Consider the following 20,326-nt stretch of genomic DNA (forward strand, 5'->3'; position numbering starts at 1 on the left):
ACTGGGGCACAAACATCAGTTGTGAACCTGGACCTTATGGACAAGTGGAGACTGAAAATACCGAGATACAGATTGTGCTCAATAGGGGTAAAAAAGATAGATTCAGTGAGGACAACACAGCTTAAATTTAGTTAGGAACCACATGGTTTCAGGAGCAAATGGAAGTGTTTCTAACTGTGGGGCAGGGACTTTCTGCAATATTTGAAGTAGACTCGTTGCTTAGGCACCATGCTAGAATCAACCGTTTGCACTGAATTGTTGAACTCGACGGGGATTCATTTTTGATGGGTGCAACAGTTGCAGATGTTTCTGTGTCACAAGGTACACTATCGCTAAGGCAGTACCAACTAAACTACTTGCAAGTACATTAAAAGTTTATATGCAGACTGAAGTGACAAATGAAAATTTATACCAGGTCCTGGATTCAAACCCACGTCTCCTGCTCACTGGGCAGATATGCCAACCTCTGTGCCAGGGTGGCTTAGTGGTTAGCACATCTGCCTACTGAGCTTGAGACCTGGGTCCAAATCCTGTTGTTGCTACAAAGTTTAATTTGTCACTTCAATCTGCATTTATACATCACAGGTGTATGAGACTTCAAAAGGTGTCTATCACCATATTGTTTCATTTTACATTAAAAGTTGTTTCGTATGACTAACTACCAGCAGGTACAAGAAAGTAATTTGGGTTAAGATAGATGTCAATGTTCCACAACAAGCATTATGTTTAATAGGATGTCCTTTACCAGCCACACTTGTAGCACATCGCTGTATTCCATCGGGTAGTTGTCACCACTGCATCGTAAGCAGTATAGATTACCAAAAGATCTCCAAGTGTTATGGTGATATTAGTTTTTATTAATGCAGTCTACTTTTGTCTCATAAAGAGCATAAATCGTTGAAAGGGAACAACCGTCCATGACATTACTGTGGAATGGATTCATCCTAGTAAGTAAGAGTGTTTAGAGTAAAAGGTAAAAACAGCAAGCTAGAAAAATAATATTTTCCTTGGGTAAGATGTTCTAAAGGAACAAACAGTTCAGAGTAGTCAGTATGTAAGATAGTTGACCAAGCAGATAGAAAGAGGTAAAATTCAGCCTAAATTTTATTCAAGTGGAGGGGAATGTTACACTACAAATTATGAAAGAAACAGAAGAGTAAAATTTTGTAAATGCGAATGGCTGACATTACTCAGTCACATGGAAGTATCAACAGCCGCCAGCTGGGAATCGTAAACATTTCAACACTGTTACTCAGGCAGGAAGACAGGAACCTCAACACTCTTGAACAAGACTGTGAGCAAACTCAGCAAAAAATCATTAGAAGAGTGCAGACTGGACTGCATTCATAACATTATGTAAGAGACACTAGTTAGGTTGCAGCGTTGCTTTGCAGGGTTTTGACTAAGCAGTAAAGACACAGTAACAAATTAATTAAGCAAATATAGTGGAACTGAAGACCACTGACAACTTGAAAAGCAAAACCGATAAGGTCACTATGAATGACATCGTATAGTGGAGCCTCTCCTCGATGACATGAATACTCCACCCCCACTATTGAAGAGCACTCAATCAGTAGGATTGTGTTCATATCATTCAGACTCTATTCTCTGGTTATGATATAGTAACATCTTGTGTGTGAGTGTCCTAGTGTTGGTGTTACACTTGCCGCCTCACGAGAAGATCACCAATCTGTAGCTGAAGATAATGAAATCCAGCATCCGTTACTGAAGTCAGCACATCAGCCAGAAGTAACAGGTAACCCAGGGGTCTACCAATACAATTCTGGTCCAGCACAGAATTTGCCCTAACGCTTCAGTGTCGCACCAGACTGGCAGCCTACTAAACTGGTGAGCCAGGTTCAGCTTTCAGCACAACATCACAACATCCAACATTGCGGTCCACCTAATAGGACAATGTGAGCAATGATCTGAGAGGGATTTCATGCTCCCCGAAATGGCATGTGGAGAAAAAACACACACACACACACACACACACACACACACACACACACACACACTTTTATAACATAACAAATGATGAAACAAAGTAAGCAGTAGATACCAATAATTAAAAATTTATTGCAAAAGTATAAGAAATGCAACATTCAATAAATAAATTTTATATCCAGCTGAGTGGGGAATTTAATGTCTATCAGTAAGAGAACTGCTGAAATTGGAACTGTAGAATCGATAATAAATGACATTGTGATAGTGTAGGTAGTTTTTAAAAGTTACCTAGTTTCTATTTTAGTTTAATGTGTTTTTAATGATATCAATGTGCAAATTGAGTAGAGAATGATGAAAATAAACCCATGAAAGACAGAAAAATGCATAGAGATGTAGCCTATCATACGGTTAACCTTTCATTAATGTTCAACACAGTCATTGCTTTGCTACTTGCTTAAGAAGATGTAATCTCAAAATTAGGCTGTCATTACAACTGCTGTGTGTTAAGGTTCGTGTACTCTAATGCTTACTGTGTGGCATACAGAAACACACACATTGTGTCATTCTCTTGAGACAGACACGGATAGCTAAACAGACAGTGTTTTTCAAGAAGTTATATCAATTAAATTTACAGTGGAAATTATCCGAAGAGTGCCAACTTTGTAAGGAATTTATACTGGGTGCAAAGTTGATTTAAATCTTTCTCAGTGAACTACATTTAATAATAAAACACTGCAAATATGTTTATTTCATTTTACTAGTCTGTTGACCTACTAATATTTTATAAGAAATTTCATGTGACAAAATTACAAAAAGTGAAACACTGGGAGAATCCTGTTATTGACAAAGAAACCATAATCAGTTCCCAAAAGTATCGACATTGAAAATTAGTGACCAAAGGTGGAAAATGATACTGCAGTCATTCTGACTTGAAGTCTACACTGTTTTAGATGTGGGTCATCTAAACCGTAAAGTCCCGTGATATAATTTCTTGGTTGTGTGGTAGTTGACGTACATTGCATCAGTGCTGAACTACAAAAATCTGTAGAATATGTGAAAAGATCTAATAATTTTTTTCCCATTATTTACCAGTCTGTGAAAATTAATATTACGCTACAGCAACAATAAAATATGTTTCATGGAATATTACTATGCAATGCATTGACTTTCTTGAATGGTGTGAAGAAAAAACTAACAAGTAAGAGAGGGTCATATAAAGAGACTTGAACTGTATGAAAAGATCGACATGTATCGCTTTGTAGTCATTAAAGTGCACAAACATTTCAGATTGCAGTGTCGTAATACTTTCTCATCTTGCTTCATTTTATTGGAAGCACTTCTGTCACAAAAAGTACATTTACTGAAGAACATTTATCATATGTGAAACTGATACAACATAATAAGTACTTCATTCTTCAGTACTTCATTGTCATGAAGTTAATCATCTTTTAGTTTCAGGGAGGTTGTGTTGATAACACTAAAAAAACAGTGAAATTTACACATTTAATCAGCAATACTGATTTGTAGTCACATGTTATGGCATTGTTTTGTCATATGATCACTGTTGTAATTATAACAGAAACTTCGTTGATACTATGCTATGCAAAAGTATATATCAATAAATTTAATCACAAGTAACTACAAAACTTGGGAGTACTGAACATATCACTATTGTTGTCATACCTTAGTGTCAGCTTGGTATGCTGCCATTGGTATTTCTGACTATTGTCATTTTCTTTGTTAAGGACTAGCGTCAAAGACTTATCTTACAAGCCAGCACTAAATATTTCAGTTCTTAGCTGTACATAGATTCCATGCGGGTCTCCTGTCAGCCTGAAAATATTTTAAAATATTTTGTTTGTAATTACTGTTAACAAGCTCCTTCTCAGTTGCAGTATATTTTCACTATCCCGTTTGCTACAGTATTATTGATTGCTGCACAGTGATTGCTTAGAAGGCTGAAAATTTATTACACGTGTATTTTTTGTCTGCATAGGCGTCAACTCTGGTGTTATGTTAATGAATCTTACCAGGATGCGCACTTTCCGGTGGACAGACTATGTTGTACCAATATATAAAGAATACAAACTGAAGATAACATGGGGAGATCAAGACATTATAAACATAATATTCCACTTTCACCCAGGTATGCACAACATGCTTTGGATATGATATATTATATTTTGGAAAAAGAGAGAGAGAGAGAGAGAGAGAGAGAGAGAGAGAGAGAGAGAGAGAGAGAGAGAGAGAGAAAACTTGTTGGAGGTATTTAGCTTTTGTATTTTAAATTTGTTCACAGATATTACTAAACATGTTTAAGTGTACTATTGTCTCGTGATCTAATACTCATAAAGCCTATAGCAACATGGGAGATTTAAGAATCTGGTGTTGCAGAAATATTACTCATGGTACTTTGTTTTCTTTAGTTAAAAGAAAACTTCGATTAAAAGATAGGTTCAAGACAATAGTAAGTTGCTCAGTGGTTTTGTTCTAGATTAAATTACATCTGATAGACAGTACTGGTGCAACCTATGGATCATAAATTTTCAATTATTACCTTAAAAAATCAAATTGTAGCAGGGAAACATGGTGGTAGTGGTGATAGTCCTCTACATATCAGCACTCAATGCAACAGATTTTTCCCATCAACAGATTATTTAGTGGAGACGACAGTTGTGGAAGACTGCATTTTGGCTGTTCATGAAACAGTTTACATAGAAAATTACCTCATAATTCTAGAAATGACTGCCTCATAATGTTTTATTCATCTGAGGAAAGTGAAAAAACTCACTCACAGGTGAGGCAAAATTCAATAGCCCAAAGAAACAGTATCTTAGTCTGTGTACTGTACAGAATCAGTAGGCATGTCTTCATGGAGCAAAAACCATCCCCGTAGACAGCTCTCCTGTAATGCTTTTTCATGACAGCTACCCCTCCCCCGCAAAAAAAAACACCAAAAAAATGCACCCTCGTCATCATACTTGTCTGATAATGATTGGGCCATGGTCTTTCTTGGCACTGGTCAATCCAGATTTCGACTTCTCCTTTGTCTAGGAGTCATAGCGATGTATCCAGCACTGAGCTAAAAAGGTAATAGGGATTGGTCTGACACAGCTGCAACATTTCTGCTGCTGCCTCAATTTGGAGGACTTTCTTGAACCTGTGTGAGCACTGGTGGAACCCAGTTGGGGGTGACCTCTATTTTGTTCAAAATGTTGTGTGATATGTTAAAAATTGAGCCACAACTGATCTTGACTTTTTTCACTGTCACCTCAATTGTGGTATGGCAGTTTTGGAATACCAGGGCACCCACATCTATTAAGAGTCCTGGTTCTTTGCAGGGAAATAGTGTGCCACTCCATTCATCATCATTCAGATTTACTTGACTACACTTGAAGGGCCTATAACACTCATAGTGTCATGTTGATGCATTGTTGCTGTACACTTCGACCCCCTCAGCATGAGAAAATGAATTGTTGTGTGTTGCTTCATTTTGTTTTGGTTGCTCTTGTGACATGCTGTTGTACTGTGGCACAGAGATTTCAGTTAATATCAGGACTGCAGATATGTACTTGCAAGTAAAATATTTTTGAGGTGGTAATTAAAACTTTGACTGCCACTCATATTTGCCAAGAGCAAGTGGTCCAACAACTTTGGTGCACACACTGAGGCAAGGATACTAGTTCTCTTCATGAAGGTTTTAAATCAGTCCCATGCATTTTCATCTTGGCCTCTGTCAGCCAGCTTTTGTTTCACAGTAGCGGCTAAAAATTCGTTGAAGTTGGTGGGTTGCTGACACTTTCAAAAGAAAGTCTGCGTGGACAGTAAGAGATTACGACAAAGTTCTTAAATGTGTAAAATTGTGTACACTGGCTGAAGTAGCCCCATTTTTAAGTGAAGGGTAACAGTTGGCTTTAAAAGTAGGTATTCTCCTTCTTCACAAAAAAAAGTTTTTTAAGGCTTGTCAGAATGATAAATCAAAGAAAAAGGAAGAAAAAACATGAAATGGACTAGATCAGTACAGATCAGGGAAACTCTTATTTCTCGCCAAGAAATTATGGAAATCTAACTTGACTTCAGTTCTGTTGTCACACTGTTAATTTCATTACTGAATTTGTAGTGTACACATAGAGAATTATTGCCAGAAGTTGTATGTCCAGAAAAAAAGTAAGTATTGAGCTGGAGAAAGCAGCTGCATTTAACATGTAGGTGTTGCAGTATGTGTTAAATACTTAACTCTGTTTTGTATATAAGGCTGTCTGTAAGTAGTTTAACCACACTTCAGCAATGTTGGTTATAATGGTGTCATAAATGCCAGCTGACTAAAAGAAAGTGTACAGAAAACATTTAATCAACCATAAAACTATGTTTACCAATCGACCTGAATCACTTTACCACCCACCATACACTAACAGACTGCTGTTATCATTGCGGGAAACAGAATACCTGAATTGGAAAAATCTGAGATTTATGGGAACTAAATGTGTTTAAAGTGCTGTTTATGTCAGCCCTTATGAAAACTTGCAGAGTACTATATTTTGGCTGTTTAAGAAACATTTCACCTTAAAAATACACCTTGTAATTCTGGAAATGCCTGTCTCATAATGTAAATGGTTTCTTCATGTGAGGAAAGTGGAGGATAGTGAGTGAGTTTCTTTAGGTAAGCCACTTTTAAAAAAATAAACTTACCATAAGGCAGCTTCAAGTTGATATGATTTTTCCAATTTCTGTTCCACTTCTAGTCTCATATCTTCCTCTCATCAGTTACAGTTGATACTTACGTGACTGGAAGAATAGTCTGCTCAGACAGGTTTTAATTTCTTCCTAGAGAAAACGGTTTGTGTTGATTTTAAATGTAATTGTTCTCTTTTTACACCTCCAGAACTAAGGCTGTGGGATACTGTTATACATTTTAAGTAGACGGTGTGGCTTTTAGGTATCTTATTTGATAGCAAACTTACTTGGCTGCCACATCTCAACGAGTTCAAAACAAGAACTCTTAAAGCTCTGGATATCATGAAGTGCTTGAATGGTAAGAACTGGGGTGCAGATAGATCCTGTTTGCTGCAGTTCTTTAAGGATTTTGTGTAATCACATCATGATTATGGTTGTACGGTCTATGGCTGGGCATGACCAACGTATTTAAAGATGCTGGACTCTGTATACCCCTAGGGCATCAGATTGCCCACAGGAGACTATAGGATGAGCCCTATACCGAGCTTTTGTGCAGAGGCAGAGGAGCTGACATTAGCTGCTCAGCAGCACTTCCTTGTGGTTAAACAGACGCTCAAGCTCCAGTCATTTCTGACTTTGTTGGCTTTCCCTGCAGCTATTAATATCTGTGAATCTTTAGAATGACTCTGTTGCAACCATCCACAAGGGACGAAACCAGTCAGTATATGGGCAAAGCAGCTTTTATTGGGTCTGGGAGTGTGTCCGCCAAACATACAGAGGGAGGGTTGGTGCAAACCTCCACCCTGGTTGTTATTGAAACCTAGATTAATTTTAGGTTTGACAAAGTGCAACAAATTGTTCACTCCAGACTACGTTATTAAGAATAAATTTATTACCATTTTAAATGAGTACTAGGACTCTACCATGATCTGCACTGATGGGTCCAAGGAGGGGGATGTTGTTGGTTGTTCTGTCATTTTTCTTGCCTCTGTCTTTAGGTTCCATCTGCCTAGTGTATCTACTATCTTTGACACTGAATTCTATGTGGTTTTTAATGCTGTGGATCAGATGAAATGTGAATGTGGATCCAAATTCATCATATGCTCTGAATCACTTAGTGTGCTGCAGACAATCCGGCCTATGTATCCAGCAGATTGAACTGTCTGGAACATCCATGATGCCATTCTGCACTTTGAAAAGACAGAGGAAGGAGGTCTCGTTCTGCTGGGTACCAGGACACACTGATATCTGTGGGAATGAGATGGCCGACACCACGACCAAGGAGGCATGTACCCTTCACAACATAACTGACTCTGTGCCCTGCATTGTCGTTGCTGTGATGGCCTGTCATGCATCTTTGGGAGAAAGAGTTGCTGATCATTGCCAGAAAATAAGTTGTGATCGGTAAGAGACTGTGTGTCCATGGCGCACCTCTTTTCAGCCAGTTACAAGTGATGCAGTCTGTTTAATTTATTTATTTCTCCATCAGTCTTCTGGCTGATTTGATGTGGCCCACCACGACTTCCTTTCCTGTGCTAACCTCTTCATCTCAGAGTAGCACTTGCAACCTACATCCTCAATTATTTGCTGGATGTATTCCAGTCTTTGTCTTCCTCTACAGTTTTTACCTCTACAGCTCCCTCTAGTACCATGGAAGTCATTCCCTCATGTCTTACAAGATATCCTGTCACACTGTCGCTTCTCTTTATCAATGTGTTTCACATATTCCTTTCTTCTCCGATTCTGCAAGAACCTCCTCATTCCTTACCTTATCAGTCCACCTAATTTTCAACATTCGTCTGTAGCGCCACATCTCAAATGCTTTGATTCTGTTCTGTTCCAGTTTTCCCACAGTCCATGTTTCACTACCATACAATGCTGTACTCCAGACATACATTCTCAGAAAATTCTTCTTCAGACTAAGGCCGATATTTGATATTGTATTGTATGGAACTGGGGACCTAGAGACGCCAGAGAGACTTCATCCCCGCCATAGCCCGCAGTGGTACACAACAGGCTACAGCAGTTCACTCACCCCACTGCCGCCCCACATCGAACTCAGGGTTATTATGTGGTTCGGCCCCCAGTGGAACATCCCTCCCCCCCCCCCCCCCTTTCCCCCGGAAACGTCTTACACCAGACGAGTGTAACCCCAAGGTTTGCATGGTAGAGCAATTATGGTGTACACGTATGTGGAGAAAGTATTTGCGCCGCAATCGCCAACATAGTGTAACTGAGGTGGAATAAGGGGAACCAGCCTGCATTTGCCGAGCCATATGCAAAACCGCCTTAAAAACCATCCACAGGCTGGCCAACACACCGGACCTCATCACTAACCCGCGTGGCGGATTTGTGCCGGGGGACCGGCGGCACGCCTTCCCACCCAGAAAGCAGTGCGTTAGACCGCATGGCTAACCGGGCAGGCTATATTTGATATTAGTAGACTTCTCTTGGCCTGGAATACCCTTTTTGCCATTGCCAGTCTGCTTTTGATGTCCTACTTGCTCTGTCCATCATTGGTTATTTTACTGCCTAGGTAGCAGAATTCTTTAACTTCATCTACTTCGTGACCATCAATCCTGATGTTAAGTTTCTCGCTGTTCTCATATCTACTACTTCTCATTACTTTCGTATTTGTTTGGTTTACTCTCAGTCCATATTCTGTACTCATTAGACTGTTCATTCTGTTCAGCAAATCATGTGATTCTTATTCACTTTCACTCAGGATAGAAATGTCATCAGTGAATCTTATCATTGATATCCTTTCACCTTGAATTTTAATTCCACTCCTGAACCTTTCTTTTATTTCAATCACTGCTTCTTCGATGAACAGATTGAACAGTAGGGGTGAAAGGCTACATCCTTGTCTTACACCCTTTTTAATATTAGCACTTCATACTTGGTTGTCCACTCTTATTATTTCCTCTTGGCTGTTGTACGTATTGTATATGGCATGTCTCTCCCTATAGCTTACCCTGCTTTTTTCAGAATTTCAAACATCTTGCACCATTTTACACTGTTGAATGCTTATTCCAGGTCGACAAATCCTATGAACGTGTCTTGATTTTTCTTTAGTCTTCCTTCCATTATTAACTGCAATGTCAGAATTGCCTCTCTCCTGCCTTTACCTTTCCTAAAGCCAAGCTGATCGTCATCTAGCGCATCCTCAATTTTCTTTTCCATTCTTCTGTATATTATTCTTGTAAGCAACTTGGATGCATCAGCTGTTAAGCTGATTGTGCGATAATTCTTGCACTTGTCAGCTCTTGCCGTCTTCAGAATTGTGCACATGATGTTTTTCCGAAAGTCAGATGGTATGTCGCCAGAGTCACACATTCTACACAGCAACATCAATAGTTGTTTTATTGCCACTTCCCCCAATGATTTTAGAAATTCTGATGGAATGTTACATATTTCTTCTGCCAGATTTGATCTTAAGTCCTCCAAAGCTCTTTTAAATTCTTATTCTCATACTGGATCCACTATCTCTTCTAAATTGACTCCTGTTTCTTCCTCTATCGCATCAGACAAATCTTTCCCCTCATAGAGGCTTTCAATGTAATCTTTCCACCTATCCGCTCTCTCTCCTCACCATTTAACAGTGGAATTCCCTTTGCACTCTTAATGTTATGATCCTTGCTTTTAATGTCACTAAAGGTTGTTTTGACTTTCCTGCATGCTGAGTCTGTCCTTCCGACAATCATTTCTTTTTCGATGTCTTCACATTTTTCCTGCAGCCATTTCATCTTAGCTTCCCTGCACTTCCTATTTATTTCATACCTAAGTGACATGTATTTCTGTATTCCTGAGTTTCCCGGAACATTTATATACTTCCTTCTATCATCGATCAATTGAAGTATTGCTTCTGTTACCCATGGTTTCTTCACTGTTACCTTCTATGTACCTAAATTTTCCTTCTCAACTTCTGTGATGGCCCTTTTTAGAGAAGTCCATTCCGCTGCCTATTGAGCTATTCCTTATTGCTGTATCTATAGCCTTAGAGAACTTCAACTCTATCTCGTCATTCCTTAGTACTTCTGTATCCCACTTCTTTGCGTATTGATTCTTTCTGACTAATGTCTTAAACTTCAACCTACTCTTCATTACTACTAATATCTGCTCCTGGGTACACCTTACAATCCAGTATCCAATTTCAGAATCTCTGTCTGACCATGATGTAATCTAACTGAAATCTTCCCATATCACCCGGCCTTTTCCAAGTATACCTCCTCCTTTTGTGACTCTTGAACACGGTATTCGCTATTACTGGCTGAAATTTGTTGCAGAACTCAGTCTTTCTCCTCTCTCATTCCTTGTCCCAAGCCCATATTCTCCTGTAACCTTTTCTTCTACTCCTTCCCCTACAATTGCATTCCAGTCCCCCATCACTATTAGATTTTCATCCCCCTTTACATACTGTATTATGCTTTCAATATCCTCATACACTTTCTCTATCTCATAATCTTCAGCTTGCGATGTCAGCATGTATACCTGAACTGTCGCTGTCGGTGTTGGTTTGCTGTTGATTCTGATAAGAACAACCCTGTGGACATCGGGTTTTCTGCTGGATATCAGTGTCTTCCAAACAAGATATTTCGGCGTCATTACTTGACGTCTTCATCAGGTGTGACCTGAGACAAGCCTCAGGTCACACCTGATGAAGATGTCAAGTAATGATGTTGAAATATCGTTTGGAAGACGCTGATATCCGGCAGAAAACCCGATTTCCACGAGATGTCGTCAAATCGCCGGGAAAGTGTAAGAAATTACAAGAACAACCCTGTCACTGAACTGTTCATAGAAACACACTCTCTGCCCTGTCTTCCTATTCATAACGAATCCTATTCCCATTATACCAATTTCTGCTGCTGTTGATGTTACTCTATACTCATCTGACCAGAAATCCTTGTTATCATTTCATTTTGCTTCACTGATCCCTACTGTACCTAGATTGAGCCTTTGCATTTCCCTTTTCAGATTTTCTAGTTTCCCTACCACATTCAAGCTTCTGACATTCCACGCCCCGACTCGTAACCTCCACCTTGGCCAGCCAGCCCCCCCCCCCCCCCCCCCCCCTGAAGATCCGAATGGGGGACTGTTCCAGAATCTTTTGCCAATGGAGAGATCATCATGACACTTTCTCAATTGCAGGCCACATGTCCTGTGGATACACATTACGTGTCTTTAATGCAGTGGTTTCCATTGAATTTTGCATCCTCATGCCGTTGATCATAGCTGGTTCTTTTGCCTTCAGGGGAAGTTTCCAACCCTAGGACAAGAGAGTGCCCTGAATCTCTGTCCGCTCCGGCGCCCTCTTTGACAAGGCCATTGGCAGAATGAGAGTTACTTCTTATGCTGCCAATGCTGATTATTAATCAGAATTTAATCATCAGCGGGATTCAAACCCAGGACCAAAGACTTTTGATTATGAATCAAAGATGCTACCCCCTAGACCATGAGTACGAATACATCACTTTAATGTGACTTTGAATAGGACAAAGCTCCCTGACCCATGGCTTTCTTGAGAGACATGAAGAACTGCCTGTTTATGATGCATGTGGTGTGCTGATTACAGTTCGCCACATTTTGACTGTGTTTCATATAGTGACAAGACAGTTCAAGCTGGTTTACCTGGTTCACCAACAGACCTGCCCTTGATTTTAGGTGATAATGAGCTGAAGGTGGCACATGTTTTACGATTTTGTTTTTTGTCTTTCCTTCTACCTAAGCTCATTGGTAGAAGCATTTAGTAGGTTAGATTCTGGACTTGCCTCTTAGTGGCTGTCCAGACCAGATATCATTGTTTGTAATGGTGTGTATTGACTAGCTCGCTCCAGTGTACTGTTCTGGGGAGTAGACTGTGTTCATGTAAAAAAACAGTACAGGGGCTCATGTTGTATCCTCATTTTTTATTTATTTATTTATTTATTTAGACATACAGTTCTGTAGGACCAAATTGAGGAGCAAATCTCAGAGGTCATGGAATGTGCCAATACATGAAATTACAACATGAAAGTAATAACAAACAAAATAAAACGTTTAATGAACCCAAAAAAGTCAAGCCATAAGTTCAAGTAAGCACAATCAGCAATGTAACACAAGAATCAGCTTAATTTTTCAAGGAACTCTTCAACAGAATAGAAGGACTGACCCATGAGCAAACTCTTCGGTTTCGATTTCAAAGCACATGGATTACTGCTAAGGTTTTTCAATTTTTGTGGTAGCTTATTGAAAATGGATGCAGCAGTATACTGCACACCTTTCTGCACAAAAGTTACGGAAGTGCGATCCAAAAACAGATTGGATTTCTGCCGATTATTAACTGGGTGAAAGCTGCTAAGCCTTGGGAATAAGCTGATGTTGTAAACAAGAAACGACATCAAAGAATATGTATATTGAGAGGCCAATGTCAAAATACCCAGACTAATGAACTGGGTTTGACAAGAGGCTCACAAACTTACACCACTTATTGCCTGAACTGCCTGTTTCTGAGCCAAAAATATCCTTTTAGAATGGGAAGAGTTACCCCAAAATATAATACCATACATCATAAGTTAATGAAAATAAGCAAAGTAGTCTAATTTGCACGTCGAACGATCACTTACTTCAGATACCGTTCAAATAGTAAAAATGGCAGCATTAAGCCTTTCAATAAGATCCTGAATGTGGCCTTTATGTGAATGCCTAGAAATCTGAACTGTTCAGTTTCACTAATCATATGCCCATTCTGCAAAATTAAAAAATTGGTTTTGTTGAATTATGTGTTGGAAACAGTAAAAACTGAGTCTTACTGTGATTTAGAGTTAGTTTATTTTCTGTAACCCATGAACTTGTCATGAACTGCCCTCTTTGAAACTGAGCCAATGCTGCACACAACATCCTTTACTACCAAGCTAGTGTCATCAGCAAACAGAAATATTTTAGAAGGGCTTATCATTTATATAAATAAGGAACAGGAGTGGCCCCAACACTGATCCTTGGGGCACCCCCCACTTGATCCTAGCTCACTCAGACCCCACATCACAGCCATTCTCAACACTATGAATAAAGACCTTTTGCTGTCTGTTGTTAAAATAAGAGCTGAACCAGTTGTGAGCTACTCCTCGAATACTGTAATGGTCCAACTTCTGGAGCAAAATTTTGTGATCAACACAATAAAACACCTTAGTTAAATCAAAAAATATGGCTAGCATTTGAAACCTTTTGTTTAATCCATCCAGTACCTTACAGAGAAAAGAGAATATTGCGTTTTCAGTTGTTAAATGACTTGTGAAGTTGAACTGTACATTTGATATCAAATCATGTGATATAAAATGATCATTCCTAAAGGAAAAATTACAAGTATGGCTAAATACAGGGCTAACATGTGCGGCACAGTACTTTAATAGTCTGCTAGGCACTCCATCATAACCATGAGAGTCCTTACTCTTCAGTGATTTAATTATTGACTCAATCTCCCTCTTGTCTGTATCACAAAGGAGTATTTCAGACATAAATCTCGGAAAGGCATTTGCCAAGAAAGTTATATGATTCTGTGTAGAAACTAAATTTTTATTTAATTCACCAGCAATGCCCAGAAAATGATTGTCAAATACTGTTCATATATCTGATTTACCAATAACAGAAATATTTTTACTATGAATTGACTTTATATCGTCGACCTAGTGCTGCTGACCAGACACTTCTTTCACAACTGACCATATGGTTTTAATTTTATCCTCTGAATTAGCTATTCTGTTTGTATGGAACTTACTAATTGCTTTTCTTATAACATTTTTAAGCACCTCACAATACTGTTTGTAAGGGCTACTGTAGCTTGATTGTTACTGCTTCTACATTTTGATATAATTCTTGCTTTTTTGTACTTGATATCCTTATCCCACTAGTCAGCCACCCAGTCTGCCTTTTACTGCTAGTACCCCATTTAGAATGTTGTAACGGAAAGCAGCTCTCAAAGAGCATGAGAAGTTTGTTAAGGAAAGTGTTATATTTGTCATCAATGTTATCAGCACTATAGACATCCCGCCACTTTTGTTCCTTAATGAGGTTTAAAAAAACTATATTGCCATTGCATTATATTTTCTTCATAGTTTGTAATTATATGTGACATTTGTGTGAGTACAAAAGCCTTTTAGTGTTAAAATTTGTGCATCATGGTCTGAAAGGCCATCCACCCTTTTACTAACAGAATGTCCATCTAATAATGAAGAATGAATAAAAATATTGTCTGTGGCTGTGCTACTGTTCTCCTGCACCCTTGTTGGAAAAACTACAGTCTGCATCAGATCATATGAGTTTAGGAGATCTACCAACATCCTTTTTCTTGCACAATCATACACAAAATTAATATTGAAGTCACCACATATAACTAATTTTTGGTGCTTCCTATAAAGTGAACAAAGAATCCTCTCTAGCTTGAGCAGAAACGATCTGAAATCAGAGTTAGGGGACCTATATATAAACAACAATTAGAAGTTTAGTTTCACTAAATTCAACTGCCCCAGCACAACATTCAAATATCAGTTCAGTGCAGTGCCGTTATACATCTATGGACTTAAATGGAATACAATTTTTTTACGTACATGGCCACTCCCCCATTCCACAAGGAACTCCTTGTAAAACAGCCAGCTTTTCTATATCATGGTAAAGGAAGCCTCTGAGTTGTAAAATTACTTAAGTGGTCCTCCAGTATACCAGTAATGTCAGAGTCAACATCTCTAAGCAGTTCACTAACTTTATCTCCGATATCTCTTATATTGTGATGAAATATACTAATTCCTGCTCTACTTGGATACCCAACCTCCTCTGAAGGTGATTCCGTAGTTAGAGGGACTTCCTTTAAGCAGCTATAAGTATCAGCTGACTTCTATCTAAAAAAGGTGCAACTCTAAAACCAACTACTACAGGAATTTTTCCATGAGTGATCCCACCATCTTCCCTACACTATCACCTATGAGCTTTGCCAGCCTTCCCTTCCAATACCTGTTGACGTGCAGGCCATTCGTGGTGAAAACCGATCTACTGATAGACTCAGCTGGCACCACTGCAATGTGACCCATGTGCTCAGCCATCAGTGCTTTCTCCAGCCCAGTGTTAACACACCTAATAGGTGCATTAAGATGAAGCCAATCATGAAGCTGAAACAGTTGCATGAAATGCACATTAGTGCCACCAGTTTGAGTAGCTATCTTTACCAGGCCACCACCTACATCATATTCCCCATCCCTATCCAGACTATTCCCTGCTCCACCCACAATCACTATCTGATCTTCTTTCATAAAACTCCCCTGTGCTCTCAGTCACGTGAGCCAACCCTGCACTAGGCTTCATAATGCTGGTGGCCTGGTACTCACTCCCCAACACTTCTACACTGCTGGTCCACACCTCTAGCATGCGAACTACCTAGCAGCAGAACCTTCTTCTTTCTGTTAGACTTTGCAACCAACTCTGGCCTCCTTACTGCATGTTTCCTACACCTACACAGGAGGCTCCTCTCCACTCAACTCTGACAGTTGGTAAAATCTATTGGATATATACAAGGTAAAACAGTCTGAATACCTCCTCCTCCTCCTCCTCACTGCCTTCTTGCCAACTTCCAGTTCCCATTACCCAGCATCCTTCACCTTCCTCAACCTATCTAGTCATTGTTTTGTGCTCTAGCCCCATTTAGCTCATGCAGTTGGCGTATGGGCGCAGATGACCACTGTGTTGATTGCCTTCAGATGCAACGGCAGCAACAACCAGATTACAAGAAAATAAAGCACACCTTGTGATGCCGTTTTATAGGTCTGTAAGTTCTTTCTCTACCAAACTCTTAATGTCCTATTAAACTATATAATTTTTTGCAGCTTTCCTGTTTAACCTAAAATGCACAAATTTAGAAACTTGTCATTTAATAAAATACAATCGTAGATTTTTATTTCATCCTGTCACATTTTGACCCAGTGTTTTTAGTGGCATTTTATTTTCTCTTCTCTTTCTTCATTATATTCTGAAGAGGATAGAAACATTCCAAAAATTTTATAGCTGGCTTTACTGACATATCATATAGAGTTCATTGTTTGATTGTTTGTATATTGTTTGTTCAAATAAGCCTTTTGGAGGTTAAGATAAATCAACTTTCATCTTTGTATTTAATTTTCATTGCTCCCAGACTTCCTTCATGCTTTGAGTGTGTCATTCTTTTTTTCCTGTGTTCACTTCCTTCCATGTGCATACCTCTTTCTTTCCTGAAATCCTACTCTTTGTACTGCTTCTCTAAAAGAGTGTTATTAACTATTGTGTCCATAGTAATTCCTATGTTTTTTGTCTCTCTGTCAATTTCAGTGAACCATGTGGGTTTGGATTTGCAGCTGTTTATGAAGTTGAAGATCAGCTCGATTAGTCTGTTTCGTTCATTCATTACGTGTGTCCATAAAAATACTGTCTTCCTTTCCACAATACGTCACTTAGCGTTTCCATTTTCAAACAGAGCTCTCTGTTTGATCTTAATTTGTAGTCAGTATTACTGTTACTTTTGGGTCCTAGTATATTCCGTGTAATTCTTCTTCCAAAATGTTTCCACTGTTTCAGGATCCTCAAACCTTGTTTGTTTAAGTGTTTTTGTTGCACAAACTGTTTCAAGCCTTGCCACTGTTTGATAGTGTGTTAGTTTTTGGAATGTCCTTTCCATTTTATTCACTGTGTTTTCTATTGTTATCCTTTCTTTTATATTGCTTGTATTCATTCTAGTAGATATTTAAAACAGCTTGTTTTAGATACTGTGTTGTGATTTTTAAGGCTTTCGGGGGCATCATTGATATTTGTCGTGAACCGCATTTTTTTCAAATGATATTTGTTGTCCTAAATTGTCTGCTTGTTTCTGTTGTTTAGCGATTTGCTCTTTGGCAGCGTCTAGCGAGTCAGTAGTTAATGTAGCATCATTTGCAAATGCTAGACAGTCTACGGTGATTTTATGTTGGTTTCTTTCTACTTGAATACACTTAATATTGATGGATTTTCTGCATTCTGTCAAAGTAGAGGTCACAAATCCTCTTCTTGTCTTATTGCTGATTTTATTTCAAAAGGTTTTGACAGTTCCCCCAAAAAATTTTACATTGGATGCTGTGTTTGTTAAGTTCCTTTAATTATTTCCGTTGTTTCATTATCAAGTCCAAATTTCTTTATAATGTTGTTTACGGCATTTCTATCAGTTGAGTAATAGGCCTTTTTTACAATCTACAAAAGTTATCACATATTTTAAGTTTCTGATTTTCCTCATTTCTACTATGTTCTTTAGATTTAGTATTTACTCTGCACGAGACCTACCTTCTTAAACCCTGCTTCATATTCTCATAGTTGTGGGCTGAGTATTCCTTTAGCTTTCTTTGAAAGTGCTGTGGACAAGATATCATGGGTCACTGGCAAGAGGGAAATTCCTCTATAATTGTTTGAATGTTGAAATGTACCTTGCTGTGTCAGTGTAAAATTCAGTGCACATCCACAAAACATAGAAGGTCCATCTTAAACAACCTGAGTCCTAACATTATTGCTAGTATTAATTTCTATGTCATCTGTTGCCTTGTAGACCATCTGGCGAGAATGCCTAAACCACCTCCTGTAGTGTGGCATCTCCGTGAGTGGTCCTATGCTGTTGCTCGTGCAGCTACTCCGCGACCAGTCCACTGAAAGTCCCTTATTGCAGTCGACAATTTGATCGGATATTGCATAAAATCCCGTGTGTTTCCAAGTAAAACTAGAGAGGCACGCGAGTGGCAAAGATATTCCATCCACACAAATGACGTCACAGACGTGTACTGCACATGCGCGTCAATGCTGCAGTGGCTAAGTCCAGTTCGAGGTCACACTCACAGAGATGTAGTCACGTGACCCACACACAGACCAGCACACTGATCAAAGTCTTAAATGGTTAGTTTTTTTCCTTCCATAGGATAGAAGGAAGGGACCAGGGATCATAGAAAAATTAATGAACATGAAGCTGTCTCGGTATGGATTAAAGGAAGCTGCAGCTGTTCCAAAATAAAGTTCACGGAGATCTTACTTTTTACTACAGAAAATGAATCAATAAAGATACTGATCCCTTCCTTCTATCCCATGAATTTTTGTTTTCCCCTTGTTTAAAAAAAAATCCATTTAAGACATTGATCAGTGTGTTGGTCTGTGTGTGGGTCATGTGAGCGCATCTCAGCGAGTGTGACCTTGAACTGGTCCTAGGCACTGCAGTGATGCCACACATGCGCAGTACATATCTGTGATGTCATTCAGGTAAGTAGAATATCTTTGCCACTCACATGCCTCTCTAGTTTTACTAGGAGGTACGCGGTATCCTATGCTACATCCAGACGTGTTATCAGCTGCAATAAGGGACTTCCGGTGAACTGGGCATGTCTGAGATGGGGCTCTCTAGTTTCCTTTTTTCAGTAATGGATGTATTAATGGTGTTATTCATTCTGATGCTAAGGTGTTCATTGTTGAAATTCCATTAATGATTTCTGTTAGACCTAGAATAATGTTGTCACTGGAGTGTTTCCGTAATTCAGCGACAATATTGTCTTCTCCTAATGCTTTGCTATTTTTGAATTGTTTTAAGATTTCCTCCATTGCTGGTGGTTTTGAGTCTGGCTGTATTTGGTTTATCTTATCAAAATTAAATTATTCTTTTGGTAGATTACAGTTGTGTAGTTCTTTGAAGTAGTTGTCGAGTATTCTGCAGCTCTTAGTTTTATTATATACTTAGTGTTATGTTCCTCTTTAAACTATTTTTAAATGTTTTATAAAAGTTCCTTGTGTTGTTCTGTGTGAAATAAGACTTCGTTAGTTAATCTTTTATGGGTTGTACACTGATCTTCTTGAAATCCTTTGATCCAGGTTTCCTGACTTCTACAAACTTTTTCTTGTTCTTATGATTTTCATTTGCCAGGATAATGACTGAAGCAGAATAAATGAATTAAAATTTGTGCTGCAGCTGGGACTCAAACCCAGGTCTTCTCGTTTGCTAGGCAGAAATGCTAACCATTACACCACCACAGTACAATGATCAACATTGCTACACGAACTACCCAAGTTGAGTGCCCTCCTCAACACAAACTTCAGTTCGTATCGTGCAGCAGTGTTGACCATTGTACTGCGGCGGTGTAACGGTTAGCATTTCTGCCTAGCAAGCAAGATGACCTGGGTTTGCGTCCCAGCCACAGCACAAATTTTAATTCATTTCTTCTGCTTACTTAAGAGACTTACTAAAGAGACTTAAATGTCTCAGGGAAGCATTTAATTTAGAGATTTATTTTCATTTGCATTCCAGATATTCTAAGCTCATTGTCTCTTTATAATTAACTCATCTCAGTCATCATTCCACCAGGCATGTTTCCATTTCTTTTTAAGAGCAAGTTCTGGAAATTGGGGACTATCAGGGAATTTCAAACGTACCAGGGAAATTTGAATAAAAAATCTCATTTTTGTCTCAGTAGATGAAACGGTTTGTTTATTGAGATGTTGTGCATCGTTGTTGGCTTGGCGCAGCTGAGTACGTGTGTCGCTTTCCTGCACCCTCATTCTTACTTCTTCTCCCCTTCCTGCCACACCCCTCAGCTTGCTGTCAGTGCTGCCACCACTTTTTGGCACTAGCCTAGCAGTTGCCAATGAGAGGCAGGAAGGTGTGAGAAGTGGTTTGTTTGGATCTGATTATCAGAGATTGTTGACACAGCGG

General features: G+C 39.0%; 1 protein-coding gene across 4 annotated transcripts in view; it reads left to right on the top strand.

Moving 5' to 3' along the window:
- Positions 1–20,326, top strand: part of LOC124554792 (glucoside xylosyltransferase 1) — a 164,041-nt gene that overhangs the window by 108,110 nt on the left and 35,605 nt on the right. For all 4 annotated transcript variants that reach the window (XM_047128441.1, XM_047128444.1, XM_047128442.1 and 1 more), the window contains exon 5: positions 3,944–4,093. In XM_047128441.1, the coding sequence (XP_046984397.1) occupies positions 3,944–4,093 (150 nt within the window). The remainder of the gene's footprint in view (positions 1–3,943; positions 4,094–20,326) is intronic.

The sequence above is a fragment of the Schistocerca americana genome, chromosome X, assembly GCF_021461395.2.
Source record: "Schistocerca americana isolate TAMUIC-IGC-003095 chromosome X, iqSchAmer2.1, whole genome shotgun sequence".
NCBI lineage: Eukaryota > Metazoa > Arthropoda > Insecta > Orthoptera > Acrididae > Schistocerca > Schistocerca americana.